The 20,023-nt window shown below is 51.1% G+C and overlaps 1 protein-coding gene across 1 annotated transcript; it reads right to left on the reverse strand.

The window, feature by feature from the left end:
- Positions 1–13,650: 13,650 nt before the first annotated feature.
- On the reverse strand, positions 13,651–17,990 carry PYCR2 (pyrroline-5-carboxylate reductase 2). The gene is made up of 7 exons (XM_084792468.1): positions 17,725–17,990; positions 17,437–17,507; positions 16,292–16,471; positions 15,940–16,161; positions 15,625–15,717; positions 15,363–15,526; positions 13,651–14,287 (listed from the first exon to the last, which is right to left on the reverse strand). Exons 1-7 carry the CDS (start codon positions 17,789–17,791, stop codon positions 14,122–14,124), a joined length of 963 nt encoding a protein of 320 aa, XP_084648594.1. The 5' UTR covers positions 17,792–17,990; the 3' UTR covers positions 13,651–14,121.
- Positions 17,991–20,023: the final 2,033 nt, after the last annotated feature.

Here is a 20,023-nt window from a genome sequence, read left to right on the forward strand (position 1 = left end):
TATCTTTTAATTATGATCTTGGGGTGTGGAGATGTGCACATAAGTGCTAGTGACCTTGGAGGCCCTGGAGCTGGAGTTTAACCTAATGTGGTTACTGGGAACCAAACTCAGGTCCTATAGTAGGTACTTTTAGCCACTGAGCCATCTCTCCACACTTGCTAATAATTATCTAATTCCTCTTTTTCAAAATTTATTTCTCTGGTTCCTACCCTCCTTCCTTTCTTCCTTAACTGTATTCTTTTTATTTTAATTTTTTTTTTAATTTTCTGTAGCAGTGGAGAGGAACCCAGTGGCCCTGCATGCGAGGTAAGAACTCTGCAGGTGGGATCCGTCCTGTCTGTTGTCTGATTCATTAGCTGCTATCTCCAGATTAATGCTAAGCAATGAGAACAGATATCACTATCTCGCTCCTGGTCTTAATAAACTCCTTTACTGCTTCCCCCGCTGAGTGTGAGCTTCGCAGTTGAGATAAACGCATTCTTGGGTTAAGGAAATAGCCATCGTAATTTTCAAAGTGTGCATGAATTGGTTTTGTTATTTATTAGTTTCGGTTTGGGAGGTCAAACCCAGAGCATTGGGCATGCGCAGGGCATGCTTTATCACTGAGCTACAGTCTCAGCTCAGTAAGAAGAACAATCAAGGATACTGAATTGTACCAATTTACTGAATATCCGAACCCATGAGAACTCTTACAGTAAAAGTAGAAGCACACCAGAGAATACCTTGGCAGTTCGTTCTATCATGAAGAAACTATAGTATCCTAAGACCCAGCAATTCCACTCAGTCCGACACAAGTATATTCATAACCGTGATTATTGGCGTGGTGGTGTAGGAGTCTAGACAGATAGGCTGTGGCTCAGAGGGCTTTTGAAACATGCAGGGTAACCTGGGTTCCATTCAAACGCCAAAACAACAACAACAAACAAACGAAGAGTACAACTGCAGCATCCTACCAGACACATCTCGCAACAGTGTAATGAAAAAACAAAACTATGTAAAGCCTTTGCATGGAAGATCCTGCAACAGGGAAGACGAGCCAAAGTTGTGCAGTATTGGCCACTGCAAGAGCAGAACAGAGGACAGAACCCAGACACAAACAGTGTGCACGTTCCAGTATCTGTCACTCAAACCCAGGCAGAATTAAGCTACAGTGTCTAGAGACTCATTCCTCTGCAGGAGTTAGGGAGTCAGTTGGTAGCAACCATCATTTTGCTCCTTTTCCTGATATGTACCTGCTGGTTTTTTGTTTTTGTTTTGTTTTGTTTTCCCCCTACATTTACTCACTTTGGGGATTTGCAGTCATTGAGCACAGCTCCGAGCCACTGAAGATGCTGTCTGTCCTGCAGTATCAAGAGCCCAGCCACAGTTTGTTCTCAAGGACACAGTGGTTTTTCTTATGCTCTAGTTTGCTCTCTTCCTTCTCCCCATTACAAAGACAGGGAGCAACCTGTCCCCAGACAAGGGGCTGGAGTCCGGACCTGGAGAGTCCTTCACAACACATGGCGGTTTCTCACTCTAATGCACATTACATGTGTACAACAGCCAACTGTTCTAAAATAAATGTGGTTACCATTACTGTCAGCAAATGTTCCATTTGTACACCTAAGTTTACATCCCTGTATACCTGGGGTCCCATAACAATACCTTAGGCCCAAGGGGTCACAGGTGGGAAAAGTTTAAGAAGCTTGGCTCTAGCAGAGCAGAGGGGGACTCCTGGCTTTGTGCCCAGGGGGAGCTTCCTACAGTGCTCAGACAGTGTGCTGAGACCACCAGCGCCAAGGTCCATGCTCCGAGCCACACAGAGGTATGGAGACCTACATCAGGCGAAGTGAGAACACTCGTAGACACAGGGCATGTGGGTGCAGTGGGCATGCCACGTGCTTCCCAGGCCCCAGGTCCTCCACACAGGCTGACAAGCTGCAGGGGCTGAGCGGCTGTGCCGCAGAAGGACATTAGCTAAGGTGCGCACCAGCAGCTCATTCATAGCTTGGGTTTTTCCAGGTCACTGTGTGGTCTTGCCATGGTTTTTGCTGTTTCGTTTTTCCCTTTGATTATTTTGTTTATGTTTGTTGTTTGTTTGGGGGGGGTTGGTTTATTTGTTTTGCTGTGTTATGTTTCAGACAGGGTCTGTCGCTATAGCACACATAGGCCTGAAACTCATTATGTAGTTCAGGCTGGCCTCCAAGATGCACAAATCCTCCTGCCTCCGTTTCTTAAGTGCTGAGATTATGGGAATCCACCAGCATGGCTGATGTTTCTGTTTTAAAGGTGCACTTTAAGAGGTCTTCTTCTCCTCCTCCTCTTCTTCCTCTTCCTCTTCTTCCTCCTCCTTCTCTTCCTTCTTTACTTTCTTCTCCTAAGACTGGCCTGGCACTTGCTATGTAGCTAAAGTAGCCTTGAGCTCAATGCAGTTCTCTTGTCTCAGCCTTCCAAGCTTCCAAGTGGTGGCATTAGAAGCATGTGCCGCTGTGCCTGGCCCTTCTCTTGGGTACACTTCCCTGGGGAATCTCTTAGCCCTGGGGAATCTCTTAGCCCTGGGGAATCTCTTAGCCCTGGGGAATCTCTTAGCCCTGGGGAATCTCTTAGCCCTGGGGAATCTCTTAGCCCTGGGGAATCTCTTAGCCCTGGGGAATCTCTTAGCCCAAGAAAAAACCTCAGGAAACTCAGGTTTAGAAGCTGTTAAACATATGCAAAAGTAACCTGAACATACTATTTTAGACCTTTTTTTTTTTTTCAAGACAGGGTTTCTCTGTGTAGCCTTGGATGTCCTAGACTCACTTTGTAGACCAGGCTGGCCTCAAACTCACAGCGATCCACCTGCCTCTGCCTCCTGAGTGCTGGGATTAAAGGCGTGCACCACTATGCCTGGCCTATTTTAGATCTTTTTTAAAAATCTAAATGAAGCCGGGTTGGTAGAGTGCTTACCTAGCATACAGTAAGCCCTGGGTTCAAGCCCCCGCATGGCATTAAACTGGGTGTGGCAATCCCAGCACTCTGGAATTCATCTGGCACAAGCAAGGTCAAGGTTAGCCTGAAATACATGAACCCCCACCCAGGTCACTGAGAAGCCACTTTATTCTACACATATTTACCAAACACGAAGGGGGTGGCTGAAGACAGGAACCAAACACACACACACACACACACACACACACACACACACACACACACGCATGCGCGGTTTCATTATGGTTTGTTTGTTCTCTTTGGGGCTTCAGCCACACCTCAGATACATCTGCAGGCAAACCACTTCCTGTGACGGCAAACCCTGAAGGGGTGGGGGTGGGGGGGTTGCTACACCGCATCCCTGCTCATGGCTGTCTTACAGCCACCAAAGTCAAGATGACCCGCTGAGGGACGGACCCCTTCACTCCTTCAGCACTGCAAACTAGGGACTCCATCTTCTCTGGGGTCCATGCAGGAGAGACATTTCTTCTTAGACGCAACTTCTAAACTCCACCTGTTTCATAGCGGACTTGGGGAGGGGGGTGGGTCAGGAAATCACAGGGGCTGGAGTATAGCTTCATGGTGAAGACAGCCTGCCTAGAATGCCCACAGTCCTTGTCCCATCCGCGGTACACTCCCTCTGTCTGTCTGTCTGTCTGTCTGTCTGTCCGTCCGTCATATCATTGCCTCTCTACCTTACACCACATAACTACAAGGTCCTGAAGAAGGAAGACAACTTAAGGCGGTTTCTTTCACTGCAGAAACACCTAGAAGCCCTGGCCTTTACCAGCTCCTCTTTCCTGCCTCTCTTTCTCTTCTATCAATTAATGACTGTGACCTTTCTGAGGCAATTGCCACCACAGGAATCCAGCCAGGTTCGTGAGTTCATGAGGTGACCTCTGCAGTGTCCCTTCCTCCTAAATCCTTTACTCTCTCCTCACCCTAATGACATTTCACTGAGGACCAGCTCTACCTAGGGGACCACAGTTGTGCTAATGCACAGTCTGTGCCTCGGGTTTCCTTATCTGTGAGACGGGCCTTCATGGCATCCCTGAGCCAGCTTCCTTCCAGCCCTTTTTGCAGAATCCTGCCTCTTATTGCCTCACCTGGCAAGAAGAGAGAGGTCTCAAGGCTCACCCCCAGGTCACACATCTAGGACTACACCTAGGATTCACACCTGTCAGAAAATGGAAGGGGCCAGCCACATGTCCCTGCATTGTCGCTTCTCTCCTTGGCCCAGTGAAACCCCAAAATGCTGGGCTGCTCTGAGAGAGCAGTGAGACCACCCAGGCTGGGTCCAGAGACCCCACAGTACTCTCTGGGCCAGGAGCTCAGTGCTGTGAGGCTATGGCTGGGGTTTTCCAAGGCACCTGGGCTGGCCTTGGTGCACTTATCCAACAGGAACAAAGTGTCTGTCCCTGCCCAGGAAGGGACCTCAGCTGCTGGCCTCTGGCCTGGAAGAAGTGCACTCCTGGACCTTAGCTTGCCTGGTCTTAAAATCCCCTTGGGATCTGCGCCTTGTCTAGCTGACACCCACCCATGGAGCACCCCCCCTCCCCATGAACCCTGACCCTGTATTGTCCCCTGACATTCATCTGGCAGCCTGACCTACTCTCAGGGTCAAACCTCTTACCCCAGACCCCACCTCAAGCCCAGGCCCAGTCAGTGTCCTCTTACGTCCCATTCTCCTGCCCTCTCCTGCAGGGTGACCAACTTGGTCCAGTCTGACCCCAAGACCACCAAAGTTCCACCCACCCCATCCATGAGGTCCAGCAGGCCGGGCTCCTTCTGCATGACAAAGGGTGGCCTCCTTCCCAGCGGACACCTATTCAGCCATTGTCAAAAGTCCCCAATCCACATTCACTTCCTTCTGGCTGATTGGCCAATTACTGTATTTCCCCCAAAGACAACCCAGAATCCACATCCAGAAAAGGGATCTGTTTGCCAAGGGCTATTTGCCCTGTCTGCTGGCCCGCCTTCTTTAATGATGTGTCTCTTCACCTCCTCAGCCCCTGGCCATGCAACCCAGATCTGAACTGCTATTGCCAACAGCCGCAGGTCCAGGGAAGAGCCAGGTCTGCGGCTCTTTTCTCTATGCCGAGCCTGCCTTCTCCTCTGGCCCCAGAACCATATGTTTAAATGTTCTCTGCCTCCACCCCCTCGTTTCCAGTTTCTCTACTCAGCTAGACTTCCAAACCCAGAGTCTTTTGGGGGGTGCTTCCTACCTCATATCCCCCACAAGCCCCTTTGGTCTCACTTGGACTCCTCCTCATCTGAGATCATCCCGTGGCTTGCTGGCAACTGCCCACCTACTCCCTACACCTCCGACATAGTGCTAATCTTTGAAAACTTCCATTATAAAATGAGCTGCATTAATCAAAACCTTCCAAAGATAAAATGGATTGTAGAAAGCAAGGCTTGGTGAGACATGCTGTAACCCCAGCACTGGGAAGTTACAGTCAGGAGAACCAGGAGTTCAAGGCCAACCTTAGCTACAGAGTGAATTGGAGGCCAGCCTGGGCTAGCTACAGTGAGACCCTGTATCAGAAATTCAAAATAAAGATAAGCATAGTAGCATACAGCCTTTAATCTCAGTAATTGGGAGGCAAAGGCAGGTGAATTTCCATGAGTCTGTGGCCAGCCCGGAGTACACAGAGGCTTCCAAGCCAGTCATGGTTACACAATAAGATCTTATCTTTTTAAAATGACTTTTTATATGTATTAATGTTTTACCTATATGTATGTCTGTCTGTATGAGGGCATCTGATCTCCTGGAACTGGAGTTACAGACAATTGTAAGCTGCCCTATGTAGTACTAGGAATTGAACCTGGGTCCTCTGGAAGAACAGACAGTGCTGTTAACCACTGAGCATCCCTGCAGTCCCTGTAAGATATTATCTTTAAAAAAAAAATCATAGCCCTAAATGTTTGTGTGTATATGTACCACCTATGTGCCTGGTGGCTGTGGAGGTCAGAAGACCAAGTTGGATCCCCTGGCACTGAAGTTAAGGATGGTTTTAAGTCACCGTGTGGGTGCTGAGAACTATGTCCAGGTCCTCTGCAAGATCAGTAAGTGCCCTCAACTGCTGTGCCATCTCTCTGGACCCATACAAATATGTCTGTTTTGTTTTTGTTTTTTCAAGAGACAGAGTTTCTCTGTCTTGGCCGTCCAAGACTCACTTTGTAGACCAGGCTGGCCTTGAACTCACAGCAATCCACTTGCCTCTGCCTCCAGAGTGCTGGGAGTAAGGTGTGCGCCACCATGCCTGGCTTAAATATGTGTTTTTAAAACAACAAAGTAAGCCAGACAGGACAGCCAAGGCTACAAAGAGAAACCCTGTCATGGAAAAAATAAATAAGTAAATAAAAATTTCAAAAAAAAAAATCAATGTAGAAGCACACTCCTTTAATCCCAACACCAGTGGGCAGACCTGTCACATAGTGAGTTCCAAGCCAGCCAGGGCTACATAGTGAGAGTCTGTCTCAAAACAGGAAGATAACACAGAAGAAAATCTAGATGATTTGGGGTCTGGGGATGGCTTTTCAGGTACACTACCAAAATGGGGGAGTAACCGCAGTGTGGCGGAGCAAAGAGGCCCGTGGCTATTGTAGAGAATGTTACATCATGATCATGGCCCTGCGTGCCTCTGGATCCCAGGCACAGGTAAGAAGAGGTACCATCCACAGAGGCAGGGGTCAGGAGATGAGGGAATGTCCAGAGGACCACGCCCAGGGACCTGGGGAGGTCATCTTGGGAACGTGGGTCTTTGGCTACATCAGTAGCAGGAGGGCACCCAGCAGAGCTAATGATCAGGACTGAGGCCGCCTCTGGAGAATAATAACTAGTAGCTAGATCCTTGAGGGCGAGAAGAGCAAAGCCTGAAGGGACAGAGAACCAAGAGAAGACTGAAGAGGCACTCCCTTTAGGTAGCCACAGGCTGGCTAAGAGTCAGGACCAGGGAGGCTGCGAGGATGTTGTTATCTTGATAGTAGAAGATAGAAGTCCAGGCATGAACGTGAGCTCCGGGAAGCAACGAGGCTGCTCAGGGATAGAGGTGTTAGTGCCTGCACCTGTGAGAACCTGGCGGCAAGCCTTGGCCTAGCCTTGCCTCACAACTGGGGAAGATGAGGCCTACAATGGTCATCCCACTGTTGACTGAAGGGCTGGGCAGGAGGCAAGCATGGAGGCCCCATGATCTACGTTTGTCTTCCAAACCACACGCTTTTCCCCAGGCCAGCCCCGCCTGGCTCCTGCCTGTGACGCTGTCCTTCAGAAGGACAAAGAGCTAATTAAAAAGCTAACTCCGGTAGCACACGCCTGTGATCCCAGCTCTGGGGAGGCCAAAGGGTTTAGAGGGTTAAAGGTCCTTGTCACCAAGCCTGACAAACTGCCTTCAGTCCCCAGACTCACAGACTCCCGGAAAGTCTTCCTGTGACCTCCAGATGCACATACATCCTAGCCCACCCCTCCCCTGTTCTTTAGTTAACAGTGAAAAACAACTTGTCTGGTGGCAGTGGAATTGCTCTGGGGCCTCCTCCCGGGGAGCCAGCACCTCAGCTTTGCTTTGCACATCCTTCTTTCAGCTTCCTATCCAGGAACCCTCTGGAAGGGAATGGGACTCCAGTCACAAGGGCAAGGAAAGCCCCCCGCCCCTCGGCTCAACGCACCAGGCCCCACGTCTAGTCAAGGGATGCCTATGATGAGAGCCCCTTGGTCGATCCACATGGACAAAAGAGCCCCGCAGCTAAGGGAGTCTAAGGGACCCAGCACAAGGCGTCGGGATGATATGTGGGAGCCTGGGCAGCCAAGGAGCTTCTCTAGATGGTAAAGGACTTTGCTTTGCACTGTGTGTGCTTCCCTGGCTTTGAACCACAGCTGTCTCTGTAATTAGCAACCATTCCGATGGGCCTCAGCTGTTCCCACTTGCCGTTTTTTTGTTTTTGTTCTTGTTTTGTTTTAACCACTGGTGTTATCCATAGGAAGACTTTACGTATTTGAATCTTTCATCAGTGGCAATGTGGAATCAAGCGAAAGCATCCTCAGGGTGTACATCAAATTCTACGGGGCAACGTGGAGAAAGAAAATATGGAGACAAGTTGGGCAGAGGTGGTGGTGAGTCCCAAACTTGGCAGGCTGAAGCTTCGGGTTACTTATTGATGCTCACAACTTCCCTTGTCCCATATGTGGCCTGGCTCCAACAGGACCAGGTAGGTGCCCGAAAGAGAAGGGCGCTCACCTGGAGGATGATGACTGCCTCCAACCTGCAGTTCCAACTAGCCAGCTCAGAGACAGAGTTGGTGCAGCAGCGCCCCCTGCAGCTCAGGGAAAGCCTTCACACCCACTGAAGGTCACACCAGGACAACAGTCTTGCTCCGTGTCTCACCATGTCCTCCTGAGCATCCTCCCATTTCTATGAGTTCTAGACCATGTGTTCATTCTTCCCTGTCTCCTGCAGGGCCAGGTCCTGGCCTTAGCTAACCTCAGAATCTCTGTGCCACTCTCATCCTGCCAGCTCCCGTCTGGTCCCAGCCCTCCGTGTACCTCCTTCATCCCTTGGGTCTTCATGGTCCCCAGATGATGCCTTGTCTGGCTCACTCTGACCCACCTGGAACAGTGTGTTGAAGCACTACCTGGCACCTCAGGAGATAAGGCATTTAAAGAGGCAACTTCGGCTGGGCGTGGAGGCGCACGCCTTTAATGCCAGCATTCAGGAGGCAGAGGAGGGCGGATCACTGTGAGTTCGAGGCCAGCCTGGTCTACAAAATGAGTCCAGAACAGGCAGGGCTACACAGAGAAACCCTGTCTTGAAAAAAGAAAAAGAAAAGAAAAAGAGAAAAGAGAAAAGAAAGTGTGCGTCCACTATGCAAGTTGCCCAACTGAGGTCCATTATACAGGATTAGAGCCCTAAGAAGCCGCTTGCAAAAGTGTCAACTGGGCACCAATGCTACCCGCATGGTGCTGGGTTGCAATCTTACCTCCTAGCCAGGGCTTCTTCTGAGACTCTGTTTCCATCCTCACCTGGTCCAAGCAGCTTTTATTCCTAAAAGCAAAGATCAAAGCATCCACCTGGCATGCAAAGGGCTCAGCCCTAGGCTGACAGGTCTGCCGCCCAGGGTACTGCTGTTGCTGTTAATATTCTTCTCGAATGTCTCTCAGTGTTCCACAGGTTAGTTTATGGTGACACAGAGAGGCTGGGAGTGTGGCTAAGTGGTAGATTTACTTAGTGTTCTTGTATGGCTGTGCAAATATGCAAGCATGTGTGTGTGCGAGCATGCGTGCACGTGCGTGCACACGCACGCGCCCCCCCCCCACACACACACACAGTGGGGAGCACAGGGAGAAAGGGAAAAGGAGAAGGAAAGAAAGAATAGGGAACAAGCCCTAAATGAACTGAGGTAATGGAGCCAGGTTTGACAGGCTTTCACCCCTATTTCCTTCACCTTGCCCCCATCTCGAGGCTCATGGGAGAAGCAAGGACCCTTAGGGGTTGCTGATTGCCCTTCACTGGCCCTGCCCTTCACTGACCCTGCCCTTCACTGGCCCTGCCCTTCACTGGCCCTGCCCTTCACTGACCCTGCCCTTCACTGACCCTGCCCTCCACTGGCCCTGCCCTTCACTGACCCTGCCCTTCACTGGCCCTGCCCTTCACTGGCCCTGCCCTTCACTGGCCCTGCCCTTCACTGACCCTGCCCTTCACTGACCCTGCCCTCCACTGGCCCTGCCCTTCACTGACCCTGCCCTCCACTGGCCCTGCCCTTCACTGGCCCTGCCCTTCACTGACCCTGCCCTCCACTGGCCCTGCCCTTCACTGACCCTGCCCTCCACTGGCCCTGCCCTTCACTGACCCTGCCCTTCACTGACCCTGCCCTTCACTGGCCCTGCCCTTCACTGACCCTGCCCTTCACTGGCCCTGCCCTTCACTGACCCTGCCCTCCACTGGCCCTGCCCTTCACTGACCCTGCCCTTCACTGGCCCTGCCCTTCACTGACCCTGCCCTCCACTGGCCCTGCCCTTCACTGGCCCTGCCCTTCACTGGCCCTGCCCTTCACTGGCCCTGCCCTTCACTGGCCCTGCCCTTCACTGACCCTGCCCTTCACTGACCCTGCCCTTCACTGGCCCTGCCCTTCACTGGCCCTGCCCTTCACTGGCCCTGCCCTTCACTGACCCTGCCCTTCGCTGGCCCTGCCCTTCATCATCCAGCAGCTGCAAAGCCCCAGTTACTGGTTCCCAACAATTTCCTTCCCCCTCCCCCCACTTAAAAAAACTTATTTATTTATTTATATGTAATTTTCTTGTTTTTTTGAGACAGGGCTCACTATGCCATTTTGGCTAGTCTTGAATTCACAGCTGTCCTTCTGCCTCTGTTTCCCAAGTGTGGGGGTTAAAGGTGTGCAACACCATGCCTAGCACTAAGAATTTATTTCCTAAGTTAATATACAACGCAAATGAGTCTTTTTTTGTTTTGTTGTTTTTTGTTTTTTAAGACCTTTCTCTGTGTAGCCTTGGCTGTCCTGAACTTGCTTTGTAGACCAGCCTGGCCTTGAACTCACAGTGATCTGCCTGCCTCTGCCTCCCGAGTGCTGGGATTAAAGGGGTGTGCTACCATGCCCAGCATGCAAATGAGTCTTATTATGACATTTTCATGCATATATATCATTATAATTTGTTTTTCTTTCTTTTGTGCATATGTGTTTATGTGTCTGTCTGCACATGCTTGTGTGGGTGCACAGACACACAAAGGTCAAAGTTCGGTATCTTCTTCAATTGCTGGCCACCTCATTTTTTAAATTTGGGGTGTGTACGATGTGCGTTCATGTGTGTGTGCACACACGAGAGCACTCGAAGCCACACTTGTGGAGGTCAAAGGCCACTCAGCAGTGTCTTCTTGCCATCCACCTTGTCTGAGGCAGCATCTCTTTGTGCCTGCTTCCACCATGCTAGCTGGCTCAGAGCTGCTGACTGCCCTGTCTTGGTCTCCCATCCTACCACAGAGGCCTGGAGATTAACACAGATGGATATTACAGTTTTAAACACACCCCTCACATTTGTACAGCAACCGTTTCACCCCCCTGAACTACCTTCCAGCCCTCACCTTATTTTCTGAGACTGGATCTCTGGATGAGCCTGGAGTTCACTGATTGGCTGGACATGCTGGCCAGCAAGCCCGGGGCTCCTCCTGCCTCTGTACTGCCATGCCCAGGTGTTTTACGTGGGAGCGAGGCTTGGAGCTCAGGTTCTTACACTTGCGCCATCATCTCAGCCGCTCCGTTTTCTTTTCTTTCTTTTCTCTCCTCTCCTCCCCTCCTCTCTCTTCCTCCCCCTCCTAAGATTAGGGGGGGCTTCCTCTCTGTTTAATCCCCTGTTGAGGCAGGGGCTTCAGCCTCCTGACTGGTCACCCCCAAACCTAGCACTCTGTCATATACTCATCACTCCTCGGTCCACCTGCTTTACTCACACAGTGCACGGTTCCCACACTTAAGGTCACATTTTGAGATCACGCCTTAGCCACCTTTTCTATAGCTGAAAAAGTCCCCCATGTTTCCAGACCTGCATCTGACCACAACCCCTGTGCCACATCGGCCTCACACCTGTCTCTCTTCCCTGGCTCATTGAGCACTGTACTGGCGATGTTTTCCCTGTGTTTCTTCCACCCCCACCCCCACCCCCACCCGACCCCTCATAGATCGGGATCTGCATTAGAGGAAGCCATAGGTCTGGTTGTGTTTGTACCTCCAGGTTGGGAGCACAGCAAGTACTTGGTATGCAAGGGAGAGCAAATGAGCACTAACTTGCATTTGCTCCTCCCAACTCAAGAGGACCGTCAGAGGCTGCTCTTCCAGAGGTCCTGAGTTCAATTCCCAACAATCCCATGGTGGCTCAGAAAAATGAGATCTGGTGCCCTCTTCTGGTGGGCAGGCACACATGCAGGTAGGATGTTGTATACGTAATAAATAATGTCAAAATTTCAGAAAGGCCTGCTTTGTCTCTGCTTCTGCCGTCTTCTTTTACCTTAGCCATCTGGATCTTCTCCTTACTAGCCACTATTTCCTTTAGTTCATGTCAGAATGTTGACATCATAAAACCAAGGGGCCTGGAACATGAGTAAACTTGCACTCTATGTGTCTATGACAAAATCTGAATAGTCATATATGCTTTACTTATTTTGTGGGGATTTCTTCCCAGCTGCAGCCAGGTTTATGAGAATGTTGGCTGCCAGCCACAGTCAGCTCGATTCAAGTTAATAAGGCCTCCTCAGGGTCCTGGGAGTAGTGTCTGGGAGCGGCTCCCACACCTGCCTGAGGATTGGGCATTCCTGTGGGGGCCCTCAGGGACTCTGAATGCAAGGTTTGGTGTAGCCTGCTGCACTTAAAGGGGCAGAGAACATAAGTGAGAAAACATCTGGGTGGAAGGAGCCCACGTGATCAAACACTGGACACGTTCGGGGAGCAGTGAGATGGGAGCACTTTGGAGGGTGGAAGGTAATATGGCTGGAGACGGAAGTAAGTGCTTGTTCATGCCCCTTCACTTCCTGTCATCAAAAACAGAGGACATTATGGCTGTCTGGTGACATGGGCCTATAATTCCAGCTACTCCAGAGGCAGAAGACTTGGGGTGTTCAAGGCATGCTTAAGTCATTGAAACCCTGCCCCCAAAGGGGGAAAGGACCCCATGAATGAGATCCTGGGTTCCAATCCAAACACTGCAAAAAAATAAAATGAAATAAAAAGGCGGATGCCACCACTGGGAGCAATGCTTTGACCCTGATCACCGGTCACCTGCTCGCCAGGCCTACTGTGCTGCACATTTCTTGCAGATTATAAAACGGCATCTTCCGGTTCTTAGGGCTCGTGCCTGCCACACCCCAGCACTGGCAGAGAGAGCATCTTCACCCTGGGCTCCCAGTGCACTGGCCTTGCCTTTTCAGAGGTTGGGCAGTCAGTAGCTAAAAACAGATGGCCTCACCAGGCCTTGCCATCTTACAATGTCAGGAAAAAGACCCATCTTTCCACCTGGCAAGGAGGAGGATTTCTTGTGGACAGTGTCTTCTCTGCCACCAGACTCTGGCCCATCCAAAGACGGCTAACACCGGGAATAGATTGGTCACTTCAGTTCTCAAGGCCGGCTCCTCATCCCTCCTTGTACCTTCAGACAGTGCTGCCTCACAGGGAGGCCCAAATCATGACTAGGGTGGTTTGAATGAGATTTCCCCAAATACTTGGTCCCCAAGCTCAGGAGGTGTGGCCTTGCTGAGGAAGTGAGGCTTCAGAGTGAGTTCTGTTTCCTGTGTGCTGTTCACCACATAAGCTCCCAGCCGTGCCTGCTGCCAAACCTCTGCCATCATGGACTCTAAACCTTGAGAACCTCAAACCCAAGACAAACTGTTTCTTCTCTAAGTTGACTTGGACATGGTGTCTTACCACAGCAATAGAAAAGTAACTACACTGTGACTTAGAACTAAAAGAAAAGCCCGGCGTGGTGGTGCACGCCTTTAATCCCAGCACTCAAGAGGCAGAGGCAGGTGGATCGATGTGAGTTCGAGGCCAGCCTGCTCTACAAAGTGAGTCCAGGACAGCCAAAGCTACACTGAGAAACCCTGTCTCAAAAAACCAAAAAAAAAAAAAAAAAAAAGAACTTAAAGAGAAAACCTGGTGGATGGGGCACACAAGTAGAGGTGAGCCTGGACTACACAGTGAGACTCCAACTCAAAAATAAATAAAATCTTTATTAAAGTAGCTAGCACTAGCACTGACCTTCACCTTCTAATGGGACATCTGTGGAGCCAAAGTTAAGAGAAAGACCACGGAGTCCCCCCGACTTCCACCTGTAACACCAAGTCACTTGCTCCTTTTGTTTGTTTTATGATTCAGAGGACGGGCCTCCCCTCTGTTTCCTCTCGCCTCACCTTGAGGTCAAACTAAACCACCCTTGATCTAACTAAAAGTTCTCCACAGACCTCTGCTGAGGAGGATGCTAACTCGGGGCCTCAGGCCTCCTCAGAGACGATGCTGGGCTGTCTGGCTCCAGGCATCAGCTGCCTCCTCAGAGCACCTTCTGCGTGGGACAAGAGAAGGACTTGGTGCCACCAAGTGAACAGATCTGAGCAGCTTTCACCCTCAGACCTGAGCCTGCCCCTCTCTGCACTACAGGGGGCAGGAAACCCCAGAGAGTCCCCCTCAGTCCTTCTTGCTTCCCTGGGCGGGACTTCTTGTCAGGAGCTTCCCGGGACTGGGCGGGGCCAGCGTGGACACTGTGGGCGACTCCAGCTTCACCCTGTCCAGGAGGGTCTTCTTAAGGGCAGCAGGGGAGATCTTTTCCTGGTCAGCCATGGACTGCAGCTCTCTGTAGACAAAGCCCCACCGAGAAAGTGATAAACCTTAGAGCCAGGACTTTGAGCCTTCCCCAAACCATATAGCCCCAGACCCTCACCCTGACACCAAAACTCAAGAATCCCAAACCAGAGGAGCTCCAAACTCCTTAAGAGTCCTGTTTAGGAGCTGGAGAGATGGCTCAGAGGTTAAGAGCACCATCTGTTCTTCCAGAGGTCCTGAGTTCAATTCCCAGGAATCACATGGTGCTTCACAATCATCTATAATGAGATCTGGGACCCTCTTCTGGCCTGCAGGCATACATGCAGGCAAAACATTGTATGTAATAAATAAATAAATCTTTAAAAAAAAAAAAAAAAAGAGTCCTGTTTAGGAGCTGGAGAGATGGCTCAGAGGTTAAGAGCACTGACTGCTCTTCCAGAGGTCCTGAGTTCAATTCCCAGCAACTACATGGTGGCTCACAGCCATCTGTAATGAGATCTGATGCCCTCTTCTGGCCTGCAGGCGTACATGCAGGCAGGGCACTGTATACATAATAATAAATAAATCTTTAAAAACAAAAAAGAGTCCTATGTAACTAAGAAAGGGGTGGGTGTCACAGTCATCTCATGTCACCCAAGCTAGACAGCGTTCCAGTGATATCTGTGACCACACAATAAGAAAATATACAGGAAGTTAAAGGGTTGAATCCTGTCTCCATCACTTCCTTGTTTGGCCTTGAATATCCCCATCTACAAGTCAAGGTTAGCCACAGCTATTGGAACTGTGGTAAGAACTAGGATGAGTAAGACTAGCAAGGGCTGGAGAGATGGCTCAGTGATTAAGAGCACTGCCTGCTCTTCAAAAGGACCAGGGTTCAATTCCCAGCACCCATATGGCAGCTCACAACTGTCTGTAACTCCAAGATTGGACACTCTCCACACCAACGCACATAAATTTTTTAAAAATTAAATAAAAAATATTAAAAAAAAAAAAAAAGACTAGCAAACCCTTAGCTGGAGAAGGCTTAAAACTAACTGCACTTACCAACAGAGCACAGACTCCAACACGGCTCATGAAATTGTCAAGAGCGGAACCAGCCCACCCACCTTGTTCGGATACAGGAGGCCTCAACTGCATTGATGAGCAGAGAGCGGAAGCCCCCGCTCTCTAGGAAGTGCAGGGCATGGATGGTGGCGCCCCCAGGGGAGCAGACGTTGTCCTTGAGCTGGCCTGGATGGTCCTCGGAGTCCAGCAGCATCTTAGCTGCTCCCTGAGACACAGAGAAGCATTAAAAATCAGCCTACATAACAGCTCAGTAACTTCCCAAAACACAACCCTGAGGCCAAAGGTGCAAAGACACTGACTGACCAGCAACGCCTGCGCTCCTAGTCGGACTGCCAGGCGCCGAGGCACGCCCATCTTCACCCCACCATCCGCCAGTGCGTCCAGGGCCATAAACGCCTGTGGAGATACTTGGTGAACCCAGGAAACCCACGCCCCCACCCCATCCCCCACCCCCCAAACCCGAGGCCGCTTTCTCTGATGCCTGGAACTAATCCTAAGAGCCGGCTCCTTCCACCAGCCAGCCGTGCCCAAGAGACGGGCATGGCTGCCCTCCCTCCCGCCAACCCCTCCTGTCACCTAGGATCCACAGGAGCCAGCGGGCAAGCGAGGACCACTCACATAGGCAGGCCCGCTGCCGCTGAGCCCTGTGATGGCATCAATGAGGTCCTCCTCCACCTCTGTGCAGAAGCCCACGCTGCTCATCAGCTGCTCCAGGAGTTTTCCATCCTCTACCAGGGCATGGGTGCCCGTGGCGTACACAGTGGCCCCCTCTCGGACCACCACAGGTGTGTTGGTCATACAGCGGATCACTTTGGGGGCCGGCTGGAACACCATCAGCTTCTAGGGCGGGAGAGCAAGCCAACTGAGTCCCCAGGGCACAGGTCCCCCCACCCGGCCCCCAGGGTCTGACCCATCAGCAGCCACTCACGGGCCACCCCCTCTCACACAATGGGTACTGGGGTGTTAGCACCTTCTCCACAGAACTGATGGTGACACCGGCCGCACAGGAGACCACGATGTGCCTCTCTTGCACGTCGGCCCCGATCTCATCCAGGATGAAGGGAATAATGTGAGGCTTCACAGCCAGGAACAGGACATCACTGTGCCGCACGGTGTCCTTATTGCTTCGGGTCAGATTCACGCCCATCCTCTGCAGAAGACGACCCAGTTAACGGCGCTAGGTAAGATGGCTGGGCCAAGCCCATGCCTTTCCCTCCCCCCCCATGGAACAGCGGACCCCATCTGCCAGCTGCAGCCAAAACTCTTTATTCTGTGTTTTCGGGGCTCGTGACTACCCCTAGGTGTTTTCCTTTCCGGCCACTGTGCAAGCAAGCACAGGTGTTATGCGTGTCAAGCTTCTCCACAAGTGGCCAGAAAAGCCACTGTTCCCTGAACCCCAGTAATCTAATAGCGCTCTGCCAGGTGAGAACCCTCGAGGTGAACTGTCAGTACCTAAGGTCTGGGAGTGGAGCTGCACAAAGCCCAACCTAGCAGCTGTGTATGAGCGCACCGGGCCTCCACAGGGCCCCCCTCTAGGGCTCTGAGGGGCGTCTGGACCCTACAGTGTTAGAGACATAACCCTATACTAGGCACAAACACTATCCATCAACTGCCTCGTCGGCAGTCCTACCCTGTAAGACTTGGGATATTTAGTGAGAGAAACTAACTCAGCAGGTCCTCTCCCAACACCGTCATTTACAACAGCAAAATTCCACAGTAAACGAGGGGCCTCGGAGTGGCCAAGTCCTCATATACTAATCGATGAAGAAAAAAAATTAAATTTCTGGCTCACTGGGTGACTCCCGACCGTAATCCCAACACTTAGGAAGTTGAAATAGAATTTTCCAGCCTTAGAAGCCAACATGAACTATGTAGTGAGCTCAAAGCAAAGCACACTAACAAGGAAAAAACGTCTTTCCTATATGCCCTAGTGTCTGGATACACCCCTAAATTTGCCTAAGGGAGGGGGTCCCACTACACAAGGCTGCCCCCAGAGAAGATGAATAGCTTGTAACGATGACCTTTCTAGGGGAGGGTCCGAGCCAGCCAGGCCATCTCAGGTCACGTTTCTCCTGAGCCGCTATCTCTTTCCCCACGCCCCTCCATCTCTCCTACCCTGAGAGCAGACACCGTGGGCAGGTCCATTTCCGGGGAGCTGGCTATAATCTTGTGAGCCGACAGGACGCCTAGAAAGGACAAGGTTTTTCAAGTGGGGATCGTGGCCCAATCATGCAGTCCATCAAAGGAAGCCCATAGCAGCTCTGGCAGGGCCGGCCTCCGACACTATGGCTTCCTAGCATATGGATGCAAATCAACCACTCCTTCACTTTCACCCACACCTCACTCGCTCGTCCTCACTCGTTCGTTCTCTCGGGTGAGACGGAGGGCTGACCACGCGCTCACCTGCGGCCGTGAAACCGCGCGCCAGCGCACAGGCCAGCTGGCCAGCGCCGATGAAACCCACGCTCATGGCCGCAGGATCGCGGAAAGTACCGAGCTGAAGACGCTAGGAATCCTGGGCTCAGGTTCCGCGCGTGGAAAACGCCGGATCCGAAGCGCCCGGAACAGTTTCCAAACGGAGGGATGCAAGTACTGGGCGAACAGCTGGGCAGGCCGGGACAATCCCCGAGCATCCACCACCAAATTACGCCAGCCTCAAGGTAGGCCACGTGTCCCAGGCAACCAATCCGAAGCTGGGAGGTCGGGGCGGACCAATCGGCGGCACTGCTGGGCCATGGGCCCGCCTCCTGCTCTTCCTGAGGGTGGAACCTGTGGCACTGCCGGAGCCTGCCTGCGTGGACCTGCCGGCGGCGCTGGGATTTCCTGTTTTGGGGGAGCTGCTTTCTAACTCTGGTCCAGGAGTGACGTCTCCCACGCTCCTATTAGAGATGAACCCCCACGTGGAGACCTGGAGATGCCAGGGTTCCAGCTGTACCCTTCTAGGATCCGGGGAAGCTAGGTAGAAAATACGAATTATTAGATAATGATTTGTTGGTTTATTTAATGATTTACTTATAGCACTGCTTGGACTGCCCGTTTGCCAAGCATGACTTCACTAGCTACCTGGAACAGAACGGCCTGGAGAAATAGCTAAAACAATGGGTTGTTGTCCTTAACAACCTGCCACTTGCCACTTCGGCTTCTGTAACATCCTGCTTCCTTGCCCACCCCTAGAGTATGTAAGGAGAATACAAACGACCCAGCATCAAAGCTTTTCAGGAGCTGTCCTGTCTCCTCATCCATTAGTACTGTAGTGTAGTGCTTATTCCAGAAAGATTTTCGTAACATGTCCAGACCCCTGGGCAGCCATCGGCTGGGGTTGGTTTTTGGAGAGTCTCACTATACAGTCCAGGCTGGTCTACACCTCGTGACCTCCCCGCCTTACCCGCTTGAGTGATGGGATTATGAGAGTATTGAACATAAATTTCTATAATATACAAATCATAAGCAATTCCCCAATGCCACCGAAAAAGTTTTATGAACAAGAGTTCTTTATTTATGTTTTTTTGAGACAGGGTTTCTCGGTGCTGTCCTGGCTGTCCTCAAACTCCTTATGTAGATCAGGCTGGCCTCGAACTCACAGAGATCTGCCTGCCTCTGCCTCCCAGTTACTGGGATTAAAAGTGCCCACCACCAACTGCCCGGCTAATTAATGTGTTCCTTTCATGGATGCACTTTTACCATTCTCAATAGATACCTATTGAGGCAGGTATCAGGGGATACAGTTGTAAACAAAATGTTAAAGTGGAACTGTGTGTGTGTGTGTTCACGAACAGTGTGCATGAGTGAAAGAGCGAGAACCATGGTGCCCCTGTGGAGGTCAGAGGACAACTTGAAGGAGTTCATTCCTCCTTCTTGAAGCAGAGTCTCTTGTCTCTGCTATGCAGCTCAGGCTAGTTTCTGGATGGTTCTCCTGTGGGAACCTTTGGGCACAAGTAGGATTATTCAGGTTTCTACCTTGATTCCAAGGATTAAACCGGTTTTATCGGGCATTCTAGGGCAAGCGCCTTTGGCCATCTCCCCACTCCATGTAACACTATTGCTTTAGACAATCTTTATGTTACTATGATGAACTCCCAGTATGCATCCCTAAAAGTGAGATTTCTAGGATTTCACGGTTTGTGGCTTTTTCTTTCTCTCTTTTCTTTTTGCCGAGTCCTGCTTTGTTGCCCAGGCTACTTGCATGCCACCTGCCTTCCTGCAGTCGGCTAAAGGTGGATGAGAATGCCTAGCATCCCACCCAGCCGTTTGGGACACGCCCTCCAGGAAGGTCCCACCCTGAGCCTGCGGTCCTGCCACCGGGTGTTCTCTGATCTGGCATCTGCCTCAAAGGTGTCCCTCCCCTTCTGTCCCTGTCCTCCCAGCCGATAGTCAAGTCAAGCCCGTTCAGCCTCCTCCCTCCCCTCCATTGTGTGCTCTTCCCCCTCCTCCAGCAATCTGAATGTGGACGCTTCATTTTTATCTGAGCCTGGAGACCTTCCTCCTGTCTTATCCTTAAGTACCAGACCTTACCCTTCTGAGAACTGGGGAGACAGGCCGTGGGCCAGAATACTCAACTGCCCCTAGCTAGGCAGATGACAAGTCTCTAGCACCCAGCCCTCCTCCACCTCACTTTATTACATGGGCACTCTTATTTATTACACAAAAATTAGAAATTTGATTCAGTGGAAAGCTGTCCTTTTCTTTTTTAGTACTGGGGATG

Source organism: Acomys minous (genome assembly GCF_964271855.1).
Source record: "Acomys minous genome assembly, chromosome: 1".
Lineage (NCBI taxonomy): Eukaryota > Metazoa > Chordata > Mammalia > Rodentia > Muridae > Acomys > Acomys minous.